Source organism: Eptesicus fuscus, chromosome 13, assembly GCF_027574615.1.
Source record: "Eptesicus fuscus isolate TK198812 chromosome 13, DD_ASM_mEF_20220401, whole genome shotgun sequence".
In the NCBI taxonomy this organism is placed as follows: domain Eukaryota; kingdom Metazoa; phylum Chordata; class Mammalia; order Chiroptera; family Vespertilionidae; genus Eptesicus; species Eptesicus fuscus.
In genome coordinates, this window is record NC_072485.1 from 70,382,944 (window position 1) to 70,408,697 (window position 25,754).

At 40.3% G+C, this 25,754-nt stretch overlaps 1 protein-coding gene across 1 annotated transcript in view; it reads right to left on the reverse strand.

Annotated features, from left to right (window-relative positions):
• Nucleotides 1-23,251, reverse strand: part of TTC17 (tetratricopeptide repeat domain 17) — an 83,191-nt gene extending 59,940 nt beyond the window's left edge. Inside the window, exons 1-2 of the mRNA XM_008146786.3 lie at nt 23,059-23,251; nt 2,742-2,831 (exon numbers count right to left, since the gene is read on the reverse strand). Of these exons, the coding sequence (XP_008145008.2) occupies nt 2,742-2,831; nt 23,059-23,217 (249 nt within the window). The 5' untranslated portion in view covers nt 23,218-23,251. The remainder of the gene's footprint in view (nt 1-2,741; nt 2,832-23,058) is intronic.
• Nucleotides 23,252-25,754: the final 2,503 nt, after the last annotated feature.

Here is a 25,754-nt window from a genome sequence, read left to right on the forward strand (position 1 = left end):
AACAAAAAATAAAATACTAAATTGACAGGAAACCAATTATATTGAAAAAAAAAATTACATGGTGGTTTACTTAGACTCCTACTTTTGGCAAGACAACTTGAAAGATGTCAATATTCTTAAGTTTTTTAATATTTGATCATAAATTTTCCAACAGGATTTTAATTTATTCAGTTTCTTTTACCTTCTCCTGAACATGACAAGAGTCTAACATGCTTTAACTAATCACTGATCATGCCCCAAACCGACCACATATTGTTAATTTTATTTAGTTTTATCTTTTAAAACACAAACCCAAAAAATAGTTAAATAAGTTTAGCAACTATTTCATCAATGTTTTTACTGACCATTAAGATGTACCTTTCACTGGCTTTACTTTTCTTCTTGCAAAAGTATACCTTTAATTTTGTTTAAGTGAGTAAACTCTGTCTTTGTATGTCAGAAAACATCTTTGCTGTGTTCTAACTCTTGAATGGTTTAAAAAATATAAAATTCTAGTTTGACTGATTTTTTTCTTAACATTCTGAGATTATTCCTCCATCTTCTTCTGATATATCGAAGAAGTCTATCTAGTTGTCACTACTTTGCATATAAATTGTATTATCTAGTCTCATGGCTTTAAGTCTGCATGTCAATGATTAACAAATTTACATCTCCTGTCACACCTTTACCTCAGAGTCCACACTTGAAGAACCAACTCCCTACCCGATATCTCCACTTAGATTGTCTAATAGGTACCTCAAACTTAACATACCAAAGCCAAACTATCATTGATTTCCATAAACTCCCCAATCCTACACATCCTTTAGTCTTCTCTACCTCACCTACCATCAATCCATCCTTTCAATCTCCTAGATCAAAAACCCTGGAGTCATTCTTCACCCGTCATCATCTATCTCTCCCCAACCACTCCATGACCATCTCTTCTAACAGTTTGATTCTATCAAGTTCCCAAGTCCAGAAACAGATCTTATAATTTTGGTTTGGAGTTTCTACCTCAAAGTAATATTCTGCCCTAAAATGGGTTTCAGGAAATTGAAGATGCAATTATTTAGCCATTGGATGGTTCAGTTCCTTTTTTTATCATCAGGTTTTGTCTTGTCTTCCTATTTGTTTTTCCCAGACTCTTTTCATGAACAGATGCTCCATCCCAGTCCTCAAGCAGTAAGCCTGATTCTCTTCATCTTGCATGGAATATTGCCAGTTCTCTTAACTCCTCAGAGATGAACTACCACACACCATAGGGTGCTCCTGGCCTTGGAAACCAGCAGGTTTGTAGCTTCAGGCACTTTCCCAACTTAGTGTGTCTGTTTCATTTCTGGTCCATGGAAATGTTTATGTTGCTTTTAGGCCTGGCACCATTTTATTTTGATTTCCACTTTATATTTTATCAGCCATTGCTGTGTATGTGAAGCAAAAGAAGTGTATTAAGTATAAACTCAATACACTACCTTAATCAATAATTAGTGGACTCAACATTTCTCATTTGTATTTTCACTGATGTGGTGAATGGCATTCCCCCCTGTATATACTCTAATTTAAGGCTCTTTCTCTTTATATTATGTCATAACTAGAGGCCCGGTGCATGAAAATTCATGCACTCAGGGGAGTCCCTCAGCCTGGCCTGTGCCCTCTCGCAGTCCAGGACACCTTGGGGGATGTCCACCTGCTGGCTTAGGCCTGCTCCCCTGGGCCTAAGCCGTCAGTCGGACATCCTTAGCGCTGCTGAGGAGGTGGGAAAGTCTACCACCACCACTGCGCTCACAGCCATCATCCTGGCTTGTGGCTGAGCGGAGCTCCCCCTGTGGTCAGTGCATGTCATAGTGACCAGTTGTTCCCGGTCATTCCACAGTTAGGGTCAATTTGCATATTACCTTTTATTATATAGGATGACCCCTAAAAATTGGGATAGCATTAAACATATACAATGTGCCTATGCATCTGAAAATAAAAAGTATTTTCTGTAACTCTGCATCTTTTGAACACTGTGTTTTTTTAAAAACAGATCAAGCTTCCAAGCATGAAGCCTGATAAATATACCTATTGGCAAGCTCAGGGAAGGCCTACATGGCAATCTTGCAAACTCTAAAATCTAAAGTAACCCCAAGGATGGTCTGAAATTAAACTTTAACTAAAAGCAGTTATGGTAGGTAGTCAACTCCTAGGCTGGTATCTTCCCTGACAAGGTCAATCTTTACCTAAACTGAGCTTATTGTCTTTTTGCATCTAAGATAACATATTATTGAAAAGTCAGGGTAACTTGTGACTTCCCTTTTTTCCGGACCCCTCAGGGCACAGCCAAATGTTCTGGGTGCCAGGACAGATATCACAAATTCCTTCACTGTTATTATTATCATGTTAATTATTGACTGTTAACTATCCTGTACCTACCTAAGTAAAAAGAATTATGTGTCTATCATTTTACTCTTAATCCAATCCCAAAGGTTTCCCCCGCCACTTGCTTTCTCCAGCCTCTCTAATCACCATCAATGGATTTCACGTAACCCACCTATGCCTCCTCCTTTGATTAAAATGTATAAAAATAGATTTAAAAAAAAAAATGCCATTCTCTGGAGCACTATCTCAATCCTTTGAGATTCTGCTTCCCAGCAATTGTTGACAGTTTGGCTCAAAAAAACTCACAAAAATTCTTTACAGGTTTGAATGTTTGTACGTTCACAATACAATAACTCCTGTGAAATGCAACAAGTTTCATTTGCATATTGCATGCCCACTTGCCTCACCTCCAATTCTTTGAGGTAGTTAACTGTTGTTTCTTGTCTCATTAATATGACTAAGTCATGGGGATGCTTCAAGTTCATTGGTGAATCCACCTGCAAAAAGCAAGCAATAAATAAATAAAGCTCAGATATTGTTAACATAATAGTTTCCTTTAATATGCTCTAAATTATTGTTCAATTCCCATTATAACCAGTGTTAGGTGCTCAATAAAACTCAAGGGGTATTTCAAAAGTGATCATATATAAATTTCATCAAGGAGAATGACAGGTTCAAAAGCTGTCCTTGAACTTCTACTTGAAAGAGCAAGCTTTTGAAGTGAATATTCTGACTTGACTGGTTAGATGAGAAATATTCAACATGATAAGTATTTGGCAATGGATGATAAATTCCTTAAAAGATATTTCACATCTGTAATAACAAAAAAGGAATTGTCTTGTCTTGATTATCACATTCCATATCTGAACAGATTTAGAAGCAATAAAAGGAAAGTACTAAAAGGACCAATATTTTTCCTCTTTTTTTTTTAATGTTTTCTTTTTTTTTCTCATGAAAAACTATTTTAAATACAATAATATTACATGCAGTAAACACCAATTATTCAAGAAAAATTATCTTAAATATATTACATGCAATAAACAATATTTTAAGAAAAAAGGGATTTTAAGTATAATATTACCAAAACTGTACTAATATAGTATGATATCACAAAAGTTGTAGGAAATATTAAAAATCTGCAAATAACAGGATTACTTCTATTATATTCTAAAATATTATTTTCCCCCCTCTGGCTCTTTTTTTTCTTTCTTTATTAAGGTACTAGAGGCCAGTACATGATATTCGTGCACTGGAGGGGGAACGGGGTTCCCTCAGCCCACCCTAAGCCCTTTAGCAGCCCAGGAGCCCTCGGGGGATGTCTGACTGATGGCTTAGGAGCCTGGCTTCTGGCTGAGTGGCGCTCCTCCTGTGGGAGCGCACTGACCACTAGGGAGCAGCTCCTATGTTAAGCGTCTGCCACCAGTCGTTCCACTGTTCGGATGATTTGCATATTAGCCTTTTATTATATAGGATTACATATGTGTCCTTCTCCCCCCATTGCCACCCTCCCACTCCCTGCTCATGCCCTCACCCCCGCTGGTGTCTGTATCTGTCTGTTGGTTAGGTTTATGTGCATGCATACAAGTCCTTTGGTTGATCTCTCCCTCTTACCCCCAACCTCTGCTACCTTCCCTCTGAGTTTTGAGCATCTGATTGACACTTCTCTGTCTCTGGTTCTATTTTTGTTCATCAGTTTACATTGTTCATTATATTCCACAAATGAATGAGATCATGTGATATTTATCTTTCTCTGACTGGCTTATTTCACTTAGCATGATGCTCTCCAGGTCCATCCATGTTGTGGCAAATGGTAAGAGTTCCTTCTTTTTTACTACAGCGTAGTGTTCCACTGTGTAGATGTACCACAGCTTTATAATCCACTCATCTGCCAATGGGCACTTAGGCTGTTTCCAAATCTTAGCTATTGTAAATTGTGCTGCTATGAACACAGGGGTGCATATATCCTTTCTGATTGGTGTTTCTGATTTCTTTGGATATATTCCTAGAAGTGGGATTACTGGGTCAAATGGGAGTTCCATTTTTAATTTTTTGAGGAAACTCCATACTGTTTTCCACAGTGGCTGCACCAGTCTGCATTCCTACCAGCAGTGTAAGAGGGTTTCTTTTTTTTTTTTTTTTCTGATAGTCAAGTGTTTATTTTTTAAAATTAAAAAAAAGTTTTTTTCTTTATTGGTTGGTATTACATCTGTGTCCTTATTCCCCCATTGGCTCCCCCCACCCACCTCCCCACTCATGCCCTCACGCCCCTGGTGTCTGTGTCATTGGTTAGGCTTATATAGAGGGTTTCTTTTTCTCCACATCCTCACCAGCCATTCTGACAGGTGTGAGATGGTATCTCATTGTCGTTTTGATTTGCATCTCTCGGATGATTAGTGACTTTGAGCATGTTTTCATATGTCTCTTGGCCTTCTTTATGTCCTCTTTCGCAAAGTGTCTATTTTAGGTCCTTTGCCCATTTTTTTTTTATTGGATTGTTAATCTTCCTTTTGTTAAGTTGTATGAGTAGGACCAATTTTTGAAAATGATTTATGGAAGCCAGAAATGAAAAATATAAATAACCTTGAGATTTATTATTTATAACTTATGTTCTCCAGATCATAAACAAGCAACTATGTCATTGAAATGTAGAAAAATGAACTTTCATATGCTGATAGCAGGCTTATAAATTTATTCTTATTTGAAGGGTTATTTGACAAAATAATCAAAATGTTATAAGTACATGCCCTTTGACCTGGAAATATAAACTCTAGGGAACTATCCTATAGTCATTCTTAAACAAGTAGGCAGATATATACAAGGATGCTCACTATAAAACCTTTAGCTGGAAAAAAAAACAAAAAACCCCACAACAATAACCTAATCCATCAATAAGGAAATAGGGAAATCCATTATCCAATGGAATGGGATATGGAAAGCTAGATCTACTGTCCTGCAAAAATGTTCACAATGTATAGTTAACTAAAAACAATAAAGAATAATAAGTATACTATGATTTTTAAAAGAAATTATGTGTATACTTTTATAGATATAGATGTATACATGTCTGTGTATGCACAAAACTAAATCGGCTTATAGTGGTGTCTTTTGGGAAGTGTGATAAAGAGGAGAGGTGTATTCATACTTTTATTTTATATATACGTATTTATTTTTAAATTGTTGGTAATGTACACATAACACTTTTAAAATAAGGAAAAACAATCCACACACATTTATATACATCTTTTGAATTTCAGAAAAATCTAAGACACTGACTGTCCTTGGTACCTAAGGGATAAAATGAAGTTCATGCTATCTCAAAGTGTTGAGTTGTCAAATTATATACCAGCCCTTCAGGAAGTTCCATTCTGAGAAGAAACTATCTTTTTGTAACCTCTAAGAAATTGACATCTGCTCAACTAATTGATTTTGGAGCTAACTTTTTACCTGCATAAGATAGCCTTGCTTAGACCTTGGTAAATATGATAGCCCATTAAAAATTATTTTTAAAAGAAGGGATAAGAACAACATAAAATAAAGTTGGCTTTAATTATATACATGAAAATAACTGGACAATGTTGAATGACTACAATAAAACTTACCTGCCTTTGCTCATTTTACCATCTTGGAGATGCCAGAAGAAAAAGAGATGCTAGTCCCAAGTAATTTCCATTCATACTTTCATTACATAATTACCATTATCTAGTTACATAATTATCACCTCTCCTGGTCTTGCTTTTAAGATGAAATCCCTTCACTGCTACCTGGCCTTCCCACTATATTGGAATTTACATTAAAACTTTTCTGAATTTAAAAGGCACTAAAAATATAATAGCAAGGCCTATACATGGCCACCTGAGCTGTAAATCTATATCAAATAATCACGCCTACCAAAGGCCTACAAGGAAATGTTGTTTATCTCAATAAGAGGTGGAAAATTTTGCTTCTCTTTTGAATAGTAGTTGAACAAATTCCCAACAGGTATATACGAAAGCTACTATAATAAATTGAATTTGGACCAACTTAAATTCAAAGCCCATCAATCTTCTTTACAGTATGATATGTTATTTGTGATATGTTATAGCATACCAAAACTTTTATAGGAGAAAATGTAAAAGCTACAGCCAGTGGCTAGAGTACAAAAGAGCTATACATAAGAAAGTCTGCTTACTTTGCAACTTTATCTATTTCTCAAGAGGTGGCTATTTAGTATGTAACTTTATATAAAGTATTTTTTCAATGAGGATTTTTTAGAAGAAAAAAAAAGTGGAGTGAGAGTGAAAGTGGGAATATGACATTCCTATTCCAAAATACGTAACCAGTCTGATTACCTGGTATCTGGAGAATTGTAAGAGGAAGAAAAGAATGAGATAAATGAAGGTTTGCATTAGAGAACTAAATGCAGGGGCGGTGAGTGTCTGGCCCCGCCAACACGTCAGGGGAGAGTTAATTGTTTGACCAAAATACAGCAGGCTAATTTTTAGCTGGTAATTTTGTATGGCCGGAGAACGATGTTATAAATACCCAAATGGCCTTTGGCAGAAAACAGTTTCCCCACCCCCGATTTAAAGTATAATCTTAGTTTTAGATTAAAAAGATACTAGATAACCAGGGCTTTATATATTTGAATAGCATGGGTTTGGCCAACATTCAAATATAAGGAAATACTTTTCATTTCCTTGAAGCTTTTAGTTCAACAAGATACAGCAGCTAGAGGAGGTATAAAGTGATCTGCAGACGGAAGGGAGTCCACTGACAGCTGTGTTTCTCTTTTTACAAGGCAGCAAATGGCATGGACCTTCGCCAGATAAGGGTTAGCAGTAAGTGATTTATAGCCTGACATATATTTTTATTGAGGTATCTTCAGGTTCTTAAATTGTAAGACATGATAATTATCCTTGGCAAATGTCTATCAGCTCAAATTTCTCTCCTTTCAAACACTCCTCCTTCTTAGAAGATTACAAATACCACACCATCCACTCAACCAGGCCCACTATAAGTCAATATTCAGAACCTATGTACTCTTATTTTATACAAATAGTGAAAAGTAATGGTACTATCCTTTAAATCCAGCTGACATTTCATATATCATATTTCGTGAACGGTAGTTTCCAGTTGGTGGACTCTGGATGATTATGAACCAGTGAAATGCTGTCTCTCTGACTCCACTTGTTCAAGCCTGTACTGTTCTCATGGCCTTATGGCTCCTGCTTTAGACAAGCTAATCATTAGAGGAATTCTACGTGGGGCCTCAATTCTTACAAAAATAGCCCCTCCTATTTTCCCTTCCCTTGACATAAAAGAAGCCTGAATCTTGTACTGTCTTAAGATGGATCTGAGGAACTACCAGGGCCCCATCTTCTTGGTTTGTGCCTTCTTGGTCAATAAACCTTTCCTTACTCCAAACTCTGACGTTTTTAGTTTTGGCATTCTGAAGCATCCAGCAAAGAAACTTTGGAGGGAAATAATTATTCTTTTATTTTTTCTACAGGGAACACATTTTACTTAAATATATAAAGTAGTTCCTTTTTTTTTTTTTTAAGTGCTATCTAATGGGTCATCTTGCTAAAAGGAATCTTTAGAGCACTATGCAACATGTATTTATTAAAATTTATTTTTATTGCTGAAAGTATACAGATATTCCCTTCCCCACCCCATTGACTCCCTCCAGGCCTTCCCCACACAACTGTCTGTCCATGAGCTATGCACATATGCATATAAGTTCATTGGTTAATGACAAGTGTAAGCTCAGGTCTGAGGAACAATTTTGTAGCTTTTCCTTGTATATTTATAGAGTAAAAGTTCCTCTCAGAGATGTGAGGGCCAGGCAAAACACTTCAAAAAGGCAACATCGCCCTGGCCAGTTTGGCTCGGTGGATGGAGCGTTGGCCTGCAGACTGAAAGTTCCCGGGTTCGATCCCGGTCAAGGGCATGTACCTGGTTGCGGGCACATCCCCAATAGGGGGTGTGCAGGAGGCAGCTGATTGATGTTTCTCTCTCATCGATGTTTCTAACTCTCTATTCCTCTCTGTAAAAGATCAATGTAATATATGTTGGGAAAAAAAAAAAGGCAACATCTACTGTATTTTCTTGTTCCTTACCTCCCTCCCTTCTGATTTTTATCCTGATCTTAAATCTAGTTCATTGCCATTTTCAACTAATCATCCAAGGAGCCCTCACCTTTGTGACCCCCATCATACTAATATAATAAAAGCCTAATATGCAAATTGTCCCCAAGACCAGGAGTTTGACCAGGGGGCGGGGCCGGCCAGCCAACCGAGGGAAGGGAGGCCCCAGCTGGCAGCTGCTAGGGACCCTACCCGTGCAAGAATTTCATGCATTGGGCCTCTAGTCCTAATATAGTGGCAATGAGATGAGTTTTAGAGGGATGGGATGAGGGAGGCTGAAGAGTCTGCCCACTTTGCACACAACTTCTTCCAGGTCTAGAGAAGTGCAAGTTCACAAAATAACAGTCAGCCTTAGTTCTTGAGAGGGAAGTACATAGGCTTCTGCCTATAATTGTCAAAACTTTAATATTAATATGAACAGATCTTTCACTAGAAACATTTACTTGTATAAGATCAATAAAACACTATTATTATGAACTGTGTGTGTTTCAGAAATATTTTTTTAAAGATGAGATTTTTGCTTCAGAGTACTTGTCCAGTATTCTAATGAGAAATTAAAAGCCAGTCTCAATTTTGTAAGCTACCAAGTTATCAAAATATAAACTTTAAATAAACAAAAATATCAAATCCTGATGATCTCATGAATTTTTATGGTCTTATATCCCTAGTTTTAAAAGTCTTACCCTCAATTAGATGTTACCTTTTTATTTGCATAGTTGCTGGAAGACACAGTTGGACATGCTTAAAGTCACATGAAATAATCTAGGTATTTAAAGTATATTATCTACATGTATAAAAATCCAGAGACCAAAACGCCGTAACAATCAGAATAACCAGTTGCTATGATGCCCACTGCGGCTGGCGAACCGGCCTGATTTGAGGGTGGCACCAGCTGGCCAACCTCCTGCGGCCCCTCCCCCCAGCTGGTCCCACCCCCAATTGGCCTCCCCACCCCAATTGGGGGTAGGGCCCGCTGGGCCAACCTCCCACCGTTGTCTCCTCCTCCTGACAGGCCCGGCCCTGATCCATCCCGATTGGGGCCCAGTGGCTGGACTCCACCTGTGCACAAATTCGTGCACTGGGCCTCTAGTATAGCAATAATCTGGGTTTGGATATGTAGTGTTACAGCCAATTTTGTGAGAATATTCATGTCAAATAATCACCATTTTCCTAACTGATAGTCAAGTTAATTTTTCAATTTAAACATGAACAACTTCTAATAAATGTACCTTTAGCCTACATTTTCTGATTTATGTAACCAAGAACTATACAAAAAACATGAATAAAGTAGACAATTTACAATTTTCAAGAAAAGAGAATGAAATGCTGTATCAAGACAGAAGAGTCATGGGTATTTATCATTCCAATAGTTATGATATTCTTGTAAATACCTACAGAAACAATGTAGCTAAAAAGAATTGTTTTATATGTAACTCAGAAGTGATTCTCATTCCAGCAGCAAATATTTATGAAACACAGAATAATGGTCTAATAAATGTCCTTGTCCCAATCCCCAGAAGATCTGAATATGTTAGGTTACATGGCAAAAGGAAATTAAGGTAACTGATAAGAGTTAAGGTGGATATTCAGATTACCTTAATTAAGACAGAGAGTATAACCTGGATCATCCAAGTGAGCCCAATGTAATCACAAGGTCCTTAAAAGGAGAATAGCTTTGTCAACTATAATTTTTAAAATGAAAAAAATATTTAAAAATAAATAAAAGTAGTCAGCTCTATAACAACAACTAAAGTGGAATAGGGAAGTCAAAGAGAGAGATGTGATTAAGGAGAAATGGTCAGAGATGCAATGTTGCTGGCTTTGAAGATGTAATAAAAAGGGGCCAAGAGAGAGTGCTCTTCTAGTTACTAAATGGGATGCTGCCTGATTTATGAATCACATAATAAAACCAACTAGATCTTCAAATTTACTCAGTCGAATTTTGTTAACAGATCTGGTGACAGCTTCAGAAGCAAGTGAACTGATGGCACTTTGGGACAATGAGAAGCACAGGCGCAGCTCCCACAAACACCATTTTGAGTTCACTGTCTTTCTCTCAGTATCCCCGGGATGCTGGCACACTCAATTCCCCCTCAATAAAATGGGCATAGCTGGTGGTATATTCAGGGAAGTGGCCCAATATGCTCCGAAAGAATGCTGTACTAGATTTGCTACCAGTGGTCATCTCAGATGCTTCCCCAACACCTCTGACAAAAAGAGAATAAGGAGAATTGAGAAATCAAAACTATCCTTGGGTCCAGGATATGCCTGCTATCTCTTTTCATGTTTCCTTAACCTAATTCCTCGCTGAACTGGGCAAAGAAACCCACAGTGTTGATGATGTAGTTTACCAGCTGGCCCCTTGAGCCCAGTAATTTTTAAAACTGTGTTACGAACTTTCACTAAAACTTTTAACTAAAAAAAAAAAAAATTCATGAACATCCACAAGTAGACTAAAAGGTAGAAAAGATCCAGGTTCACACACATAGTATACATACAAAAGAAAAAATTATCTTAGTATCATTTTTATTTATCAAGTATATTGAACTATAAATAAACTTCAGCCACAACAGTAAGAAAAAAGGAAAAAACATAAGCACCTTGGAGCAAATTCTGTCAGGGCAAATATTTTAGACACTGCTTATTCTTGATTTAGTATAAAGAGGCTGCCCTAGCTGGTTTGGCTCAGTGGATAGAGCAAAAGCTCGCAGACTAAAGGGTTCTGGGTTCAATTCTGGTCAAGGACCTGGACCTCGGTTGCAGGCTCAATCCCCAGCCCTGGTCGGGGCACGTGAGGGAGGCAACCAATCAATGTGTCTCTCTCACATCAATGTTCCTCTCTCTGTCTCTACCTTTCCCTTCCACTCTCTCTAAAAATCAATGGAAAAATATTCTCAGGTGAGCATTAACAAACAAACAAACAAACAAACAAACAGGCTGACTTTGCCTTTGAAATAGAGATAAACAATATCAATTGCTTGAGCACTTGAAATCCTAATTTCCTATGAAACCCCTCCCTCTCCCTTCATTGGGAACTTGCTAACATTTCTCAAATAATCAATCTCCTGAATAGAATTCCCATTTTCCCAGAAGTCTCCCACAAGTGAATGTAATTCTTCTTTGTGTCAATGCCACTGGCTTTTACAATTTAACTAATTTCTGTACCCTTTTATTAAAAAAGTAATGATTGATGTTGGCAAAATCATTGCACCATCTTTGTTCCTGTTATTATTTGTTATTTGAAGCAACAGTGACCTATCAAGTTTTTCATATTGATACCATTGTTCCTTTTTTTAAAGGTGTTTTTGTTTGTTTAGGTTTGGTGATGTTTAAAATAATATCAAAACACACCATTAAACATTTCCTCTGTTTAAAATATCAAAGCACACCATTAGATACTTCCTCTATTTCATGATCTGAAAAAAAAAAGGGGAGAGGCAAGAGGCAAGGAATGTGGGTGGCAACTAGAAAAGGCAAGGAAATGGTTTCTCCCCTAGAACCTCCAGAAAGATATATACTGCTTCTGTCCCCTTGGGTATAGTGCAGTGGTCAGCAAACTCATTAGTCAACAGAGCCAAATATCAACAGTACAACGATTGAAATTTCTTTTGAGAGCCAAATTTTTTAAACTTAAACTTCTTCTAACGCCACTTCTTCAAAATAGACTCGCCCAGGCCATGGTTATTTTGTGGAAGAGCCACACTCAAAGGGGCCAAAGAGCCGCATGTGGCTCGCGAGCTGCAGTTTGCCGACCACTGGTATAGTGAAATACAAGTTGGACTTCTAACACACAGAACTGTAAAATAATAAATTGATGTTGTTTTTAAATCACTCAATTACTGATTTTTAGCAGCAGCATTAGAAAACTAATATAAGCACTCACTAAGTACCAGAAATAATACTGGACATAATGGAGATTAATAAAAAACAAGACAGCTTACAAGTTTTTAGTTGATGTTTGCTGAGTTGTATCTTCCTAAAATACATACATTGAAGCCCTAACCCCTAAAGTGGTGATAACTGGAGAATGGGCCTTTGGGAGGTAATTCAGTTTAGATGAGGTCATGAGGTTGGGCCCTGCAGGGTGGGAGTGGTGAACTTTTAAGAGGAGACACCAGAGAGCTTACTTTCTCTTTCTCTCTGCCCTGTGACAGCAAGAATGCAGCTATCTTCGAGCCTCACCAGAATCTGACCCTGGTGATCTTGGATTTCCTGCCTTCAAAACTGTGACAAAATAAACTTCTGTTGCTTAAGTCACCCAGTTGACAGTATTTTGTTATAGCAGCCCAAGCTGAGGCAGATGTGTTAACCAAATATTGGAAAAGTGACACTACAATCAGCGCTAGAAATGGAATCTTAGTAACTTTATCATTACTCAGGTGATAGCAAACTCAACAGCCAGGAAATTACTTACTGTTCAAGCTAGAAAATGTTGCTCTAAAAAAGACACAACTGAATAAAGTTTAACTTGATTACTCATCAAAACATGAGTAGTATCAACCTAGGCAGAGGGTTGCGGGGGGAACCTCCAGTTTGACTGCAATCCCAGCAAGTGTGAAACAAGCATTAATGACAAAGGTTTAATTTTTCTATGAAGGTAAAACCAAACTGAAGGTTCCTTTTGTCCAGACTTCTACTTATGGCTGCAACACTTTAGTGAGGCGCAATGGATGGAATAATGGTTTTTCACTAGAATTGGATTATGAACAAAGGTTTTATATACTCCAAACACTGCTGGGTATTTTCAAACACTCCTCATGCAGTCCCTTAGGAGGACAGGTGGGCAATACTTAAGAAAATGAAATATAATGCATTCTTAGAACCAGGAAATTCCATTTCAAAGAATTTATCTTACAGACAGACATACTCAATAGATTCATGAAGCACACACAGATATATATATGTATGACCATGTTCACACTGCAACACTGGGAAAACCTGGAAACAATCTAAATGTCCCTCACTAGGGAACTGGTTAAATAAGTCACAGAACATTTATGCAACTGAATATTATGCCGTCTTAAGGTAGAAGGGGTTAGCTTTTTATTTCTGACATGGACAGATGTTTAAGTCTTATTAAGTGAATAAAAGATAGCAGTGAGACATAATGTTTCCAGCTGTGTGTTTAGAACAAACCTATATATATATGTGTGTGTGTGTGTGTGTGTGTGTGTGTGTGTGTGTGTGTTTGCAAATGAATAGGAACTTTTTGGAAGAATGCACAACTAATTCCGTGGTTGCTGCCAGGAAGGTTTGTGAGTAGTTACAAAACTTTCACTTTTCATTTTATAACATACTAAGTAGCTTGAAAAAAAAAAACTTGAATAATGAGCATGTATTTTATAATTTTAAGTTCAATTATAAAATTGAAAAGAATCTTTAATTTTGGTATTTGTTTTACAAATAAAACTACACAATTTTTGTTATTGTTAGTACCAATGTTTAGCACTGCAGCAAGGAAAACAGTTTAGAATCAAATCTGGGCTTATGTTTACATTCTGCGACTTCTTACCTGCATGGCAAGGAATTTAACCACACTCAGCCTAAATTTCTTTACTCCTAAGAGATCAATACCCACGTTTTCTGGGTCTGTATGAGAATAAAAATGAGATAATAGGAAAATACTTGGTAAAGTGTTCAGTGAACTACAGGCATTAAATTGTTTTATTACAACAAAAGTTTCCTGTTGAAATCCTACATTACAGTCACTTCCATGTATGACTGTATCAAATACAAACTCTATGAAGGCAGGGGCAGTATCTCCCTCCCTGCTGTCTTCCAAGTACTTAACAAAGAAATCACTCAAGCATGGTGGAGACTGTGTGAGCTAAGCCAGCCAAGTGTTAATGGGCACACAAAAAGCACTCAGCAAATACTTGCTCAAATAAAAACGTTCCTGACTCCATTTGGCCATGTTTGGCAGGTACTCTACTCCCTGGAGTTTTACTGAAGATTAATTACCCATCTCAACTCCCCACTCAAGTGGAAAAGACTGACCATTAGGCTCCCTCTTGGCAGTCACCTGATTTTAATTAAAAAATAACTAAGTGCCTCAGAGGGAAAGTGAGGACTGAAGTAAGAGGTTAGTAAAAAATGCATGAGTGAGTTCTTTTCTAAAGTTAGATTCACGAAGTAGTTACTACTTGACTAAACAAATGTAGGAGGCACAGTATGATCTGCCAGTGTGAACGCCCAGTAGTGTGTTTTGAAAGCAAATATATACTTTGGCTTATATAAAATTGTCATGACCTTGTAAATTTTGTTTGTTTGTTGTTAATCCTCACCTGAGGATATTTTTTCCTATGCTTTTAAGAGAGAGTGAAAGGAGGGAGGGAGCAGGAGAGAAAAACATTGATGTGAGAGACACAGCCACTGGTTGCCTCCCTGGGGGTGGGGAGTGAACTCACAACCCAGGTACCTGTTCTTGACTGGATCTGAACCTGCAACCCTTCAGTGTGTGGGCCGTTGCTCTATCCACTGAGCATACCAGCCAGGACTAAATTTTTAATAAATCTTTCTTTTGTACATGTTTATATGAAAGAAGTTCCTTAATATTAAGTAACTTACCTAAATTTATATATGCAATTAATTTAATAATGCCACAACCTAAAATAGGAATTATTTGACATATCATAAAAGGTATGTTAGGGAGGTAGTATATCCAAATACTCAACAGGAAAGGAGATTATCTGAGACACGGTTTTACAACACTGGTTCTGAAGGAATTGGTTTATCCCCTTTAAAGTAAACACACTTTCCCTCCTCCAGATTACTAAAATGATGGTGGCTCTTCAGTGGGCGGAGATGACATGCAAGATCTATTACAGGTGTAACTGCTTGCACACAGACAGGCACATTCTCTTCCTTTCACTTAATCAGTATTTCCTGAATTTATACCACATGTCAGTCACTGTTTTAGGCCCTGCATTATGTTCTTATAGAAAGCAAGCAATGAAATATATATTACAATATAGTGCCAGTGGAGCAAGTGCAGATGTTCGGTAGGCAGTTGGATACGTGAGTCTGGAGTTCAGGGAGAGACTGCAGGTATGATTTGGGAGTGCGCGGAATAATCAGGGTATTTAATGCCATGAGACTGCATAGGATCATCTGGTGAGCACAGGTGTAAGGGAAGAGAAGGGGCGCACCCATATTTAAGGCTCATGGAGAAAAGGGGAATTCCGCAGAAGAGACTGAGAAGTCATGGCCAGGGATTTAGAAGGAAAACCAGGAGTGTAGGTCCTGGAAGCCATGTAAGAAAACAGTGCAATAAGGTCTGAGGACAAATGCTGGCTTGCTAAGAGGTTGAGCTAAGATGACTCAGAACTGAGCACTGAATTTGGCGATAGGAAAGGCCCCGTGTATCTTGACAGGAAATGCGCGGATGAAGAGACCTAGGCAAAGACAGGGAAGAGCTGTGTGCAGTGACTCTTTTGAGGTGTCTGGCTAAAAAAGAGCCACTCTACTGAGGAATTCCCTTTGCTTTGCCATCATGGAGTACAGCCGAGGTACCGGTCCTATTCATACCCTGCTCCCTACATTTTGGAGTGCAAAGCTATTCTCATCTTTGACCTGACGGGCTGGCAAGCCCTCTTATTCTTCCCGGTCAAACTGCCTTCTGTTCACTTCCACCACTGCTGCTGAGCTGCAACTGCTGAGCCCCACGGCTGATCCTGACCCTCCTCAACAGTGCAGCTGCCATTTCTCATCTATCTGCCTCGGCCCCTTCCAATTCTTTTTCCCTGCTTTTCTTGCTTGTCACTATTTTATTGTCCCTTATTGCTTCTCCATACTTTTCGATGTCTGAGCAATAAAGGTGACTTTTTGGACATATCAGTGATGGAGTGGATGACTTCCCTTGCACATACAACCTGATCACAGTAGGCAGGAAGGGTAATCTCTGAAATTGTGGCTCTTCTCACCTGTGTACAGCACCTTTTCGGAAGGCCGAGTGCTGGTTCTTGGACACCTGAGGCTTCCTTTAGGCTGGTCTCCAGATGACCAGCACATTAATGAGTATGGTAAGGCTTCATTCAGATAATGGTAAATTCCAAAAAGGCAGGAACCTTTTCTCTCCTTTCCTTACATCATCCACTCAACAGAAACTAGCGTATGTGTTTAAGCAGCATGAGAGATGATGGAGTTGCAGAGAAGGTGATATAGCCCCTCCCCTCATAGAGCAGGTAATAGTCTAATACAGTGGTCGGCAAACTCATTAGTCAACAGAGCCAAATATCAACAGTACAACGACTGAAATTTCTTTTGAGAGCCAAATTTTTTAAACTTAAGCTATATAGGTAGGTACATGGTTATTAACTTAATTAGGGTACTCCTAAGCTGGCCTTTGCTAAAAACTCAAGGGGCCAAAGAGCCGCATGTGGCTCTCGAGCCACAGTTTGCCGACCACTGGTCTAATAAAATGGAGGTGGAAGGACTTCATTTTATTACTTTATTTTTTTACACTTTATTTACTTATTATTTTTTAGTTAATCTTCACCCGAGGATATTTTTCCATTGATTTTTTAGAGAGAGTGGAAGGGAGAGGGAGAGACAGAGAGAAACACTGCCTCCTGCACGACTCCCGACTAGGGCCAGGGAACCTACAACCGGTATGTGCCCTTGACTGGAATCGAACCTGGACCCTTCAGTCTGTGGGCCGACACTCTATCCACTGAGCCAAACTGGCTAGGGCCACTTTATTCCTTTAAATACTCCCAAAATGTTAGATATTTATTTTTACAATGCCCTGCTTTAATTTTCTAATTCAAATTTTCATTACTGAATTACAGTAATGATAGTGGCTATGGGGAGATGATATAATTAGAAAGTAAAACTGAAAAATGTTGGTAAGGATTAAGGGAGAGGGAGACATTAAAAGAGACAATTAGATTTCTGACATAGACAAATGTGTGGATGGTGAATGGTAGTGTCTTTCATTAAATTTGGGAAAATAGAGCATGACACAGGTGTAGGGGTAAAATAAGTTAAGATTTGGTCATATGAAGTTTGCAGCACCCAGACGACATTCACATGGAATTAAAAGCTAATATAAAGGTCTTGAATCTATAACCCTGGAGAAAAAACCTGAATTGTAGAAAGAAATGTGGATATTCTCAGCATATATATGGTAACTTAAGTCCGGAGAAGGGATGAGATTGACCAGGTGTATGTAAAAAGAGAAGGCTTTAGGACAGAAGCTGGAGGAAGAGCAATGTAAAAAACTGAATTTCCCAGAATGAGCTGTGACCCATCTGCATTATAATCTCCTGAGGAGTTTGATGAAAATGTAGAATCCTTGGCTCCACCACCAACCTCCTGAATTAGACCCTCTGAGTGGCCTCTGAATCTGCATTCAGGCAAGAACCAGATTATTTTTGTGCAAAGTAAAATTTGAGAACCCTTGATCTAAAAGATAAGTGCAGTAAGAAGAGAAAAAAAAAAAAAAGTGAAAAAAGAGCTGTACTTTGCTCACTGCTAAAGAAAAATGAGAATTTTGTGTCACAGTAGCCAATGGAAAAAAGCTGGCAAAAAAAGGAAGCAGCCAATAAATACTTGTTCAATAAGAAACTGAGGAAAGTATTTAAAATTATAGTTTATCTCTGTATATTTCCAAGTTCCTATTACTACTCTGCAGTATAAGCAAAATTAATCCTTGGGTAATTGATCAGAAGAAAAATAATAGTGGGAAATATCTAAAAATAGTGGATTGAATAAGAGTCACTTTGATGCCAAAGTCTAGGACAAACTGCAAAGGTTTACCAGGTGCCTAGTAAGTTAGTGAATAACCACCATGCCCTCTCAGGTCCAAGTAAATCCCTGAAGTGTATAAACAAGGAAACAGTACTCCATGGCAAAAAGATGGGTTCAGTTTTGAAAAGCTGTGGAATAAAGCTGTCAGCTTAATGGTACTATATTGATGCTCTCTCCCAGATTAACCAAATTACTTAACACCTGACCAAAATTAAGCCACTCCTTTACTTATAAGCTTATTAGAAACCCATAGATAAAGACTCAGTCTGTCCAACTAAATCTGATAGCTCTTCTTTAGCCATAGCTACTGAAATAGTTGCTTATCAAACAAATCTTTGCCAAGGCTGCTAGGCTTCCGGGCATCATTTTGTCAGAAACCTTGTTTGTTCTGAACAGTTAAAAGGATCTGCACTCCTAACACATCTACTTGATAGATAGGAGGTAAATTAATTCACACCTATTTGGGACCCTCCCTGCCCACCTAGCCCCAATTTGAAGTCACCACAAAACATGCTGCAGAGGTAAAGCAAACTGGAAAAGGGAAGATATTTACTTCATTAGTCCTATTTTTGCTTTTATTTTTATTCCTTCATTTGTAGGTGTTACCAGAAAGGGATGGGCACTTCAAATTTACTGATTACAAAGTGCTCACTTGTATGCTACTGCAGATAAATACATTTTTGCTGATTGTTACAACTAAATACCATTCATTAGTCGTGTGACTTGAGGTGACTTTCTCGTCTAAGAGTTGTATGATATATTCTTAAATAATTTTTCCAAATCTATAAAATTCTATCATTCTAAGATTAGAGAGGGAAGCAATAGCCAAGAAGATAATTATAAGAGAGCTGAAAAAGATGATACTCTATTTATTTAAAATTTTAGAACAATGAATCCAGTACTAGCTAATAGTACAACTTCTTGACTCAATAGGCTGCAACAAACAAACTTGTAACATTTCAAGAATCCATCTGTTAGAACAGGAAACAATTCCCCTCCCCCCCTCAAAAGATGTAATATATAGTAGCTAGGCTCTCAAGCTAATCCACAAATATATATAATCTCCAATGCAAGTGAGTTGCTAGACACTTTAAAATATATTTTTTATTGATTTCAGAAAGGGAGAGATAGAAACATCAATGATGAGAATCATTGATCAGCTGCCTTCTGCATGCCCCACACTGGGGATCGAGCCCACAACCCAGGCATATGCCCTGAATGAGAATCGAACTGTGAACTCCTGGTTCATAGGTTGACGCTCAACCACTGAGCCATGCTGGCTGGGTGCTAGACACTTTTGATAAAAATAGAAGACAGATGTTGCTACACTAGTCATTAAGCAAAAGAACATAAAAATGAAACAAAAAAATGTTTATCTTGAAGCCTCTTCTTCACAATGAAGTCAACCAAAAGATCCATTGGCCTGATTACACACAGGGTAGATCCTCCTAGTGACTAGATTATAATAGTCCACTGCTCAAATCCATGGACTCCCAGTTAAGGACCCTGCTCAAATAACATCAGAGGGCCTGGTCTTCAGGTACAGAGACACTAATGGTTCAGAAGTATTCCAAAGCCCAAAGTTGGGAGAAAAACACAGAACTGGAGAAGATAAGGAAGGAAGGGGCCTTTTTTAGATATCCCCTGACCCCAGGGGGAAATGAACTTAGTGAATGGAGCATTCTCTTCACATCCCAGCTCCAGGATTTCCTGGACAATGCTCCTGGGAGTTCAGTGGTGGCTCAGTACACATGGAGCCTAAGAACACTACAGATATGCTTCCTAGCTGGAGCAGGGACTGTGGAAAGAACAATTTCCTGAGCTGCTATGCCAACTAGTAGACACCTGCTACTGCCAGAAGCAGCCCCAGCTTTGACTGTGAGGAGGCTGTGAAGGAATGTCTGCTTCCTGGCTCTGACTGAATCCGCATTTCAACCCCTTTACAGATCTAGGGCTTCCAATATATGTGCATGTTCACGAGTCTGCAGTCTGAGCTTGTGGGTGCCTATCTTTATCATCTGGTAAGGCTGGAAATAGAAAAGCCAAACAAATGTTCAGTCTCTTCTCCTGGGAAGGACTGCTTACTGTATTTTAAACTTTAACTATAAAGATAGAAAATGTCTCTTTAAAACTATACTTGGGCAACTCTGATTTTTAATTCATAAATACTTGTCCACATTCACTATGAAAACAATGACCTATTATATCTAATTTAAACAGGTTTAACATCAGGTGAAGAGTTTCAAAAGGTATTTGTCACTCTAGTTTTCGAAGATCTGTTATTTCAATTTGCCCTTGGCCTTTTCCCTTATATTAGGCAACATTAAAATTGAAATCATACTCAGATAGTATAACCAAAAACAAGTAACAAGAAATGTGGTATGTCATGTAGGACACAATATATACACTAAGCTTTTAATTATGTTTCTGAATGTATGGATAGATCTGCAGTATACTCAAATCTACATACTGAAGGGATATTGCAATTCTTTAACAAGTATATCCAAATGTGATAATTAATCACAATTATAATGGAAGTTTGGATTTTGCCTGCTTTCAAATTATTGCTGAAAGGGCAGCATGGGTAATGCACACACAGCTATCAGAGTGGAACTTAGAAGCTGACCATGATATCCAACTCTTTATACGTGTAGCCTTTTCCTCTGATTAAATCCAACTTTCCTTCCCTAGCCTCCTATTGTTTCAATATAGTCACCAACTTTATTTCTTCTAGTATACATTTTTATGATTGCTCAAATCTAAGTATATGTTGTATAGCAAAGCATTGGAAAATTCACTGAAAAGGGTCCTTTAAAAAGGCATGTAGTAAAGAACCTTGCTTTCCTAACTTTAAGCCTAATAACTCACTGCAGTGGTGACTTGGCAGAGATCCAGAAAATTCTTTAGACTTCTCCCTTTCTGATGCAACCCATACCTTTCCCCACTAAAACATATACATCAATGTGCAAAACGAAGGAATTTGTTTAAAAAATAAAAAAAAACAAATCAGATTCTACTTTCCCATTGCCACGTTCAGCATAAAAGTAATACATTTCTACCAGCTTTGCCTTTTCAGATGGGCTACTTTCTCAGCTGAGTGGCAGGACACCAAAATGGGAAGGAGAAATCAATGTCATGGAGTATAAATAGCTGTGGCCAAAAACAATACTGTAGAAGAGCCAATGGGAGAAGGGATCCCCAAATTGCAGCACCAGCGAATTAATTCCCTGTCTCCCTTCATGAGGGCCTCAGGGAAACCATCATCAGGAAACGTAAGAAGGGGGGCAAGTAACCAGGACTCACGTAAGATTTCCCATCTTTCCTCAGAGATGAATGTGCAGTGTTTTCTAGGGTTTCTTTTTTAAAATATATATATATTTTTATTGATTTTTTACAGAGAGGAAGGGTTAAGGATAGAGAGTTAGAAACATCATGAGAGAGAAACATTGATCAGCTGCCTCCTGCACACCCCCTACTGGGGATGTGCCCGCAACCAAGGTACATGCCCTTGACCGGCATCGAACCTGGGACCCTTCAGTCCGCAGGCCGACGCTCTATCCACTGAGCCAAACCGGTCACGGCTAGGGTTTACATATTTCTTAAGCCTCAGCTGGCACGGCCATGAAAGGAAATTTTTTTTCTACTGTAAGGTAGGTAAAGAGGAAATGCCACCCAATAGGAAGTCAATCTTTTCTCAGATATGCTGAAAACCACTCACCAATACCAACGCTGATTTTTAAAGGTTTCAACTCATTCATTATACTTGAGATAAAATGTGCATCCCACGGCAAATCTAAACGTGAACCACACTCGACACAAAAGTAAACCTTGCATTGCGTTCCCATCACCGTTCATCACACGCCACTCTAAGGCCCGGTCATTTCACACAGTGGTTAATACATTTGAGATCAGTGGGCTAAACTGCATGGGGCTCACACTTCACTTTCTCAATGTTCGCTGAACTTTTCAGAATTGCTTTCAAGAGTGTTGAAATCCAGTAAGTTCACCAAGATTCTGTAGCGCGCGCGCGCACACACACACACACACACACACGTACTCTTTGGGCATCAGCAGCCACCAAAGGCAGGCAACCATAAAGTTATGTAAGAAAAGCAGGAATTAGTTCATGCACAAGAATCCAGGAAATCGCATATCCTTCTTGGCGGGGCTACAGCAACTAGGTGAAGACACAATGCCAAGCGCGCCGGGAGACGGAGGGCAGTGCCTGCTGAGAAGATGCAGGCGACGCCACCAGAGGCATCTTCACACATTCCTTCGGAAGGAGAGCGAGGCTCGTCTCTCGGGAGCCCCTGCCGGCCTGGGTAACGGTACAAGGTGAAACCACCACCACAGCCCGGCAGGAATGCCAGCGGGTGGGGAAGGAGACGAGGGGAAGCACCCAGCAATGACCCCCTGCCTCTGGGCGCCCAAGCTGTCACCGCCCCGGAGCCCGGCGCTGCCACCTGCTTTCTGCTTCCTCCGGGAGCGCCGGTGACGCGTGGGCCCGAGGGGAACCAGAGGCAGACCGAGAAAAAACACGAATCTATGGTTTCTAAAGCCCGAGCAGGAGAAAATGTCCCCAGGGCCCGAACCCCCGACAGCCGGGCGATGCTCCCCACGCGGCGCGCGGCCCCAGGAGTGGGAGCCTGAGAACTTGCAGGCGCCCAAGGCGAGGGCCGGGCACCCGTGGGGAAGGGGCGGCGCCGGGGTCCTCCGGGCCAGGGCGCGGGGACCGTGGGAAGGTGGGCCGGGGGCGGGGCCGCGCGGAGCCAGACAGCCAGGGGTCGGGCCGGGGCATCCCCCCAGGGCGAGGGCCGGCGCGGGCGGACAGGGGCGCCGCAGCCGCTACCTGCTGCTGGATCTTCCCGTCCTCCGTGACGACCCAGTGCGTGGTGGCGAAGGCCCCTCGAGCCGCCATACTCAGCAAGGCAGAAAGGCTGAGGAGCCAGCCTGGGCCGGAGCGCGGTGGCAGCTCGCACCGGCCGCGGACCCTTACTGCCGCCGCCATCTTGCCCCCCCGGCCGGGCCGCTAGCACCGGAAGCGGAAGCGGGCCCCCTCCGCCCGCCATCTTGGGGAGGTCGGCGCTGGAAGAGGAGGAGGAGGAGCCGAGGGGGATGCTGACGGCCCGCCGGAGGGCCTGCTCCAGCTCGGTGTGGGCAGCGGGGAAGGGCGGCCTCCGGTGGCCGGCCCAGCCTGCTTTCAGGTCGGAGACCGCGTTTTTGTTATTGTTGTCCTGCGTGGGAGCGTGGGAACCAGCGGGGGAGAAAAGTGGTTTACGGTGGAGCCCACGCCAAAGGAGAAGACTCACACACACACATTTTAAAATAAAACCTTGGCTTTTATCTTATCTTTATTTCTGGTTGTGTAAAATAGGTGAGAAATGAAAGGTATGCCCTTCAAAGCACCTAAGGGAAGAGATGTGTTATGTTTTTATTTTAACTCATTTTTTATTGGTTTATTTATTTTTATTTATTTCCGAGAGGAAGGGAGAAGAGAGAGAAACCTCAATGATGAGAGAATTATTGATGGGCTGCCTCCCGCACAACCCCAGGCTTGTGCCCTGAGGGGGAATCCAGGTTCATAGGTCGAGGTTCAACCACTGAGCCACGCGGGTGGGGCGCCATGTGTTACCTTTTATTCTAAAAGCCTCACATAGTGGAAGCTTCCTGATCTGGACAGTGGTTAGTCGGGCATTGCTCTACAGTAGAAATAGAATATGAACTGCGAGCCACATCTATCATTTAAAAGAACGAGTGAAACAACGAACATTTTTTTTAACCCAGTATGTACAAAATATTGTAAATTCAATATAAAATTAGTACAGATTAGATTTTTTTAAAAAAAATACTAAGCCTTGGAAATCGGTATGTATTTTACATTTACAGCTCATCTAAATTGGAGCTATCCGGATTTCAGGGACGGTGGCTAGTGGCTGTGTTACTGGGCAGCGTGGACCTAGGTGGCAGGTCTCGGCTGGAGACCTGCAGTGTTGGCATCAGGTGGGAGCTCATTAGAAAAGCACATTCATGGTTCTTCTCCCCAGCTCTGTGGGATTCTACCTTCTCACTCAGGTCCCAGGTGACTGGGATGTACATTCAAGGTTGAGAAGCACGTCCCACTCGTGAACCAACAGGCAGTCCAAGCCTGGCCTCGAGATTCTCAGATACGTTGTTTCTGGTATTTCAGGGCTGCCTTCTAGCGTTGTGTGTCATTTTGTATTTAGGTTCATTATGTTCTGGGTTTTCTCTTTGAAAAAAGGAGGGGAATTTTGCCTGACCATTTCTCTACCCTGGTGCATTGCAGGAAAAAAAAATTGCCAGGTGTTTAAACATCACTTTATGCTATGGAAGCAATGCACAACAGTGTTTTTGTTCTTCCCGAGAGCAGCTTTTCTTGAGGACTGAAATAATGAGCATTCATTTAATAAAAAATGTATGGTTTACCGGCTTTTGTCTAGTACTCTGCTAGACATTGGATATGGAAATATGACCACTGAGCAGTGTACAGTCTGGTGGCATATTGGTAGGTTAACAATTGAAATGTAGGATAATGGGCACATGTGTAGAAAAGAGAGCAACTAACCAGGTGAAAGGCTTGGAGCAAAGATGCTGATTTGGGCAAAATAAGCAGTAACGGTGAAAAGGTAAAATTGGTAACAGGTTGTAAGGATTTCTTATATGCCATACCAAGGAGTTTAAATATAGACAGTAGGAATGTTCCAAATTTCTGAAATAGGGAAGTGGCAAGTGCCGGAGTCTCTTTTTTCTCAGCATTTTATTTTAGGGCATAGAGGTCAACTCTCTTACCTGTGTATAAAGCTAAGTAGTGGCAGTCATCATCATCTAACTTTTATTGAGCATTTAATGTATACTGGGCACTGTACATGCATATTCCTGTTAATCTTGGCTAATTTACCAGGCATAGGCTGGGTAAGTAATTTAGCTAAGATCATCCTATATAATAAAAGCCTAATATGCTAAGTGTCTGGTCATCCAGTTGGCCATTCAACCAATCAAAGCGTAATATGCTAATGATATGTTAAGGCTGCTCAACCGCTCGCTATGACATGCACTGACCACCAGGGGGCAGACAGTCGACCAGTCAACCAGTTGCTATGACGTGCACTGGCCACCAGGGGCAGATGCTCCAACTGGTAGGTTAGCTTGCTGCTGGGGTCGGGCTGATAGGGACTGAGCGAGACAGGCTGGACATGCCCTGGAGCCCTCCTGCAGTCCCTCCCTGGCTGGCCAACATCCAGTGTCCCTCCCCAGCCCCAATTGTGCCCCAGTGGGGTCCCTCAGCCTGGCCTGGGCCCTCTCGCAATCCGAGCTGAGGGACCCCTTCCCTGAGTGCATGAATTTTGTGCACTGGGTCTCTAGTATACAGATAATAAGCAGCAGAACTCAGATTTGGAATTGGATCTACCTGACTCTAGAACCTGGGCCTGGATGAAGGGTGGTGAGGAGTTTGAGAGAAGCCCCAACATCACATATTTTGCCCATCAGCAATTTCTTTGACACAAGTTAACCTGCAAGGGGGTAGAA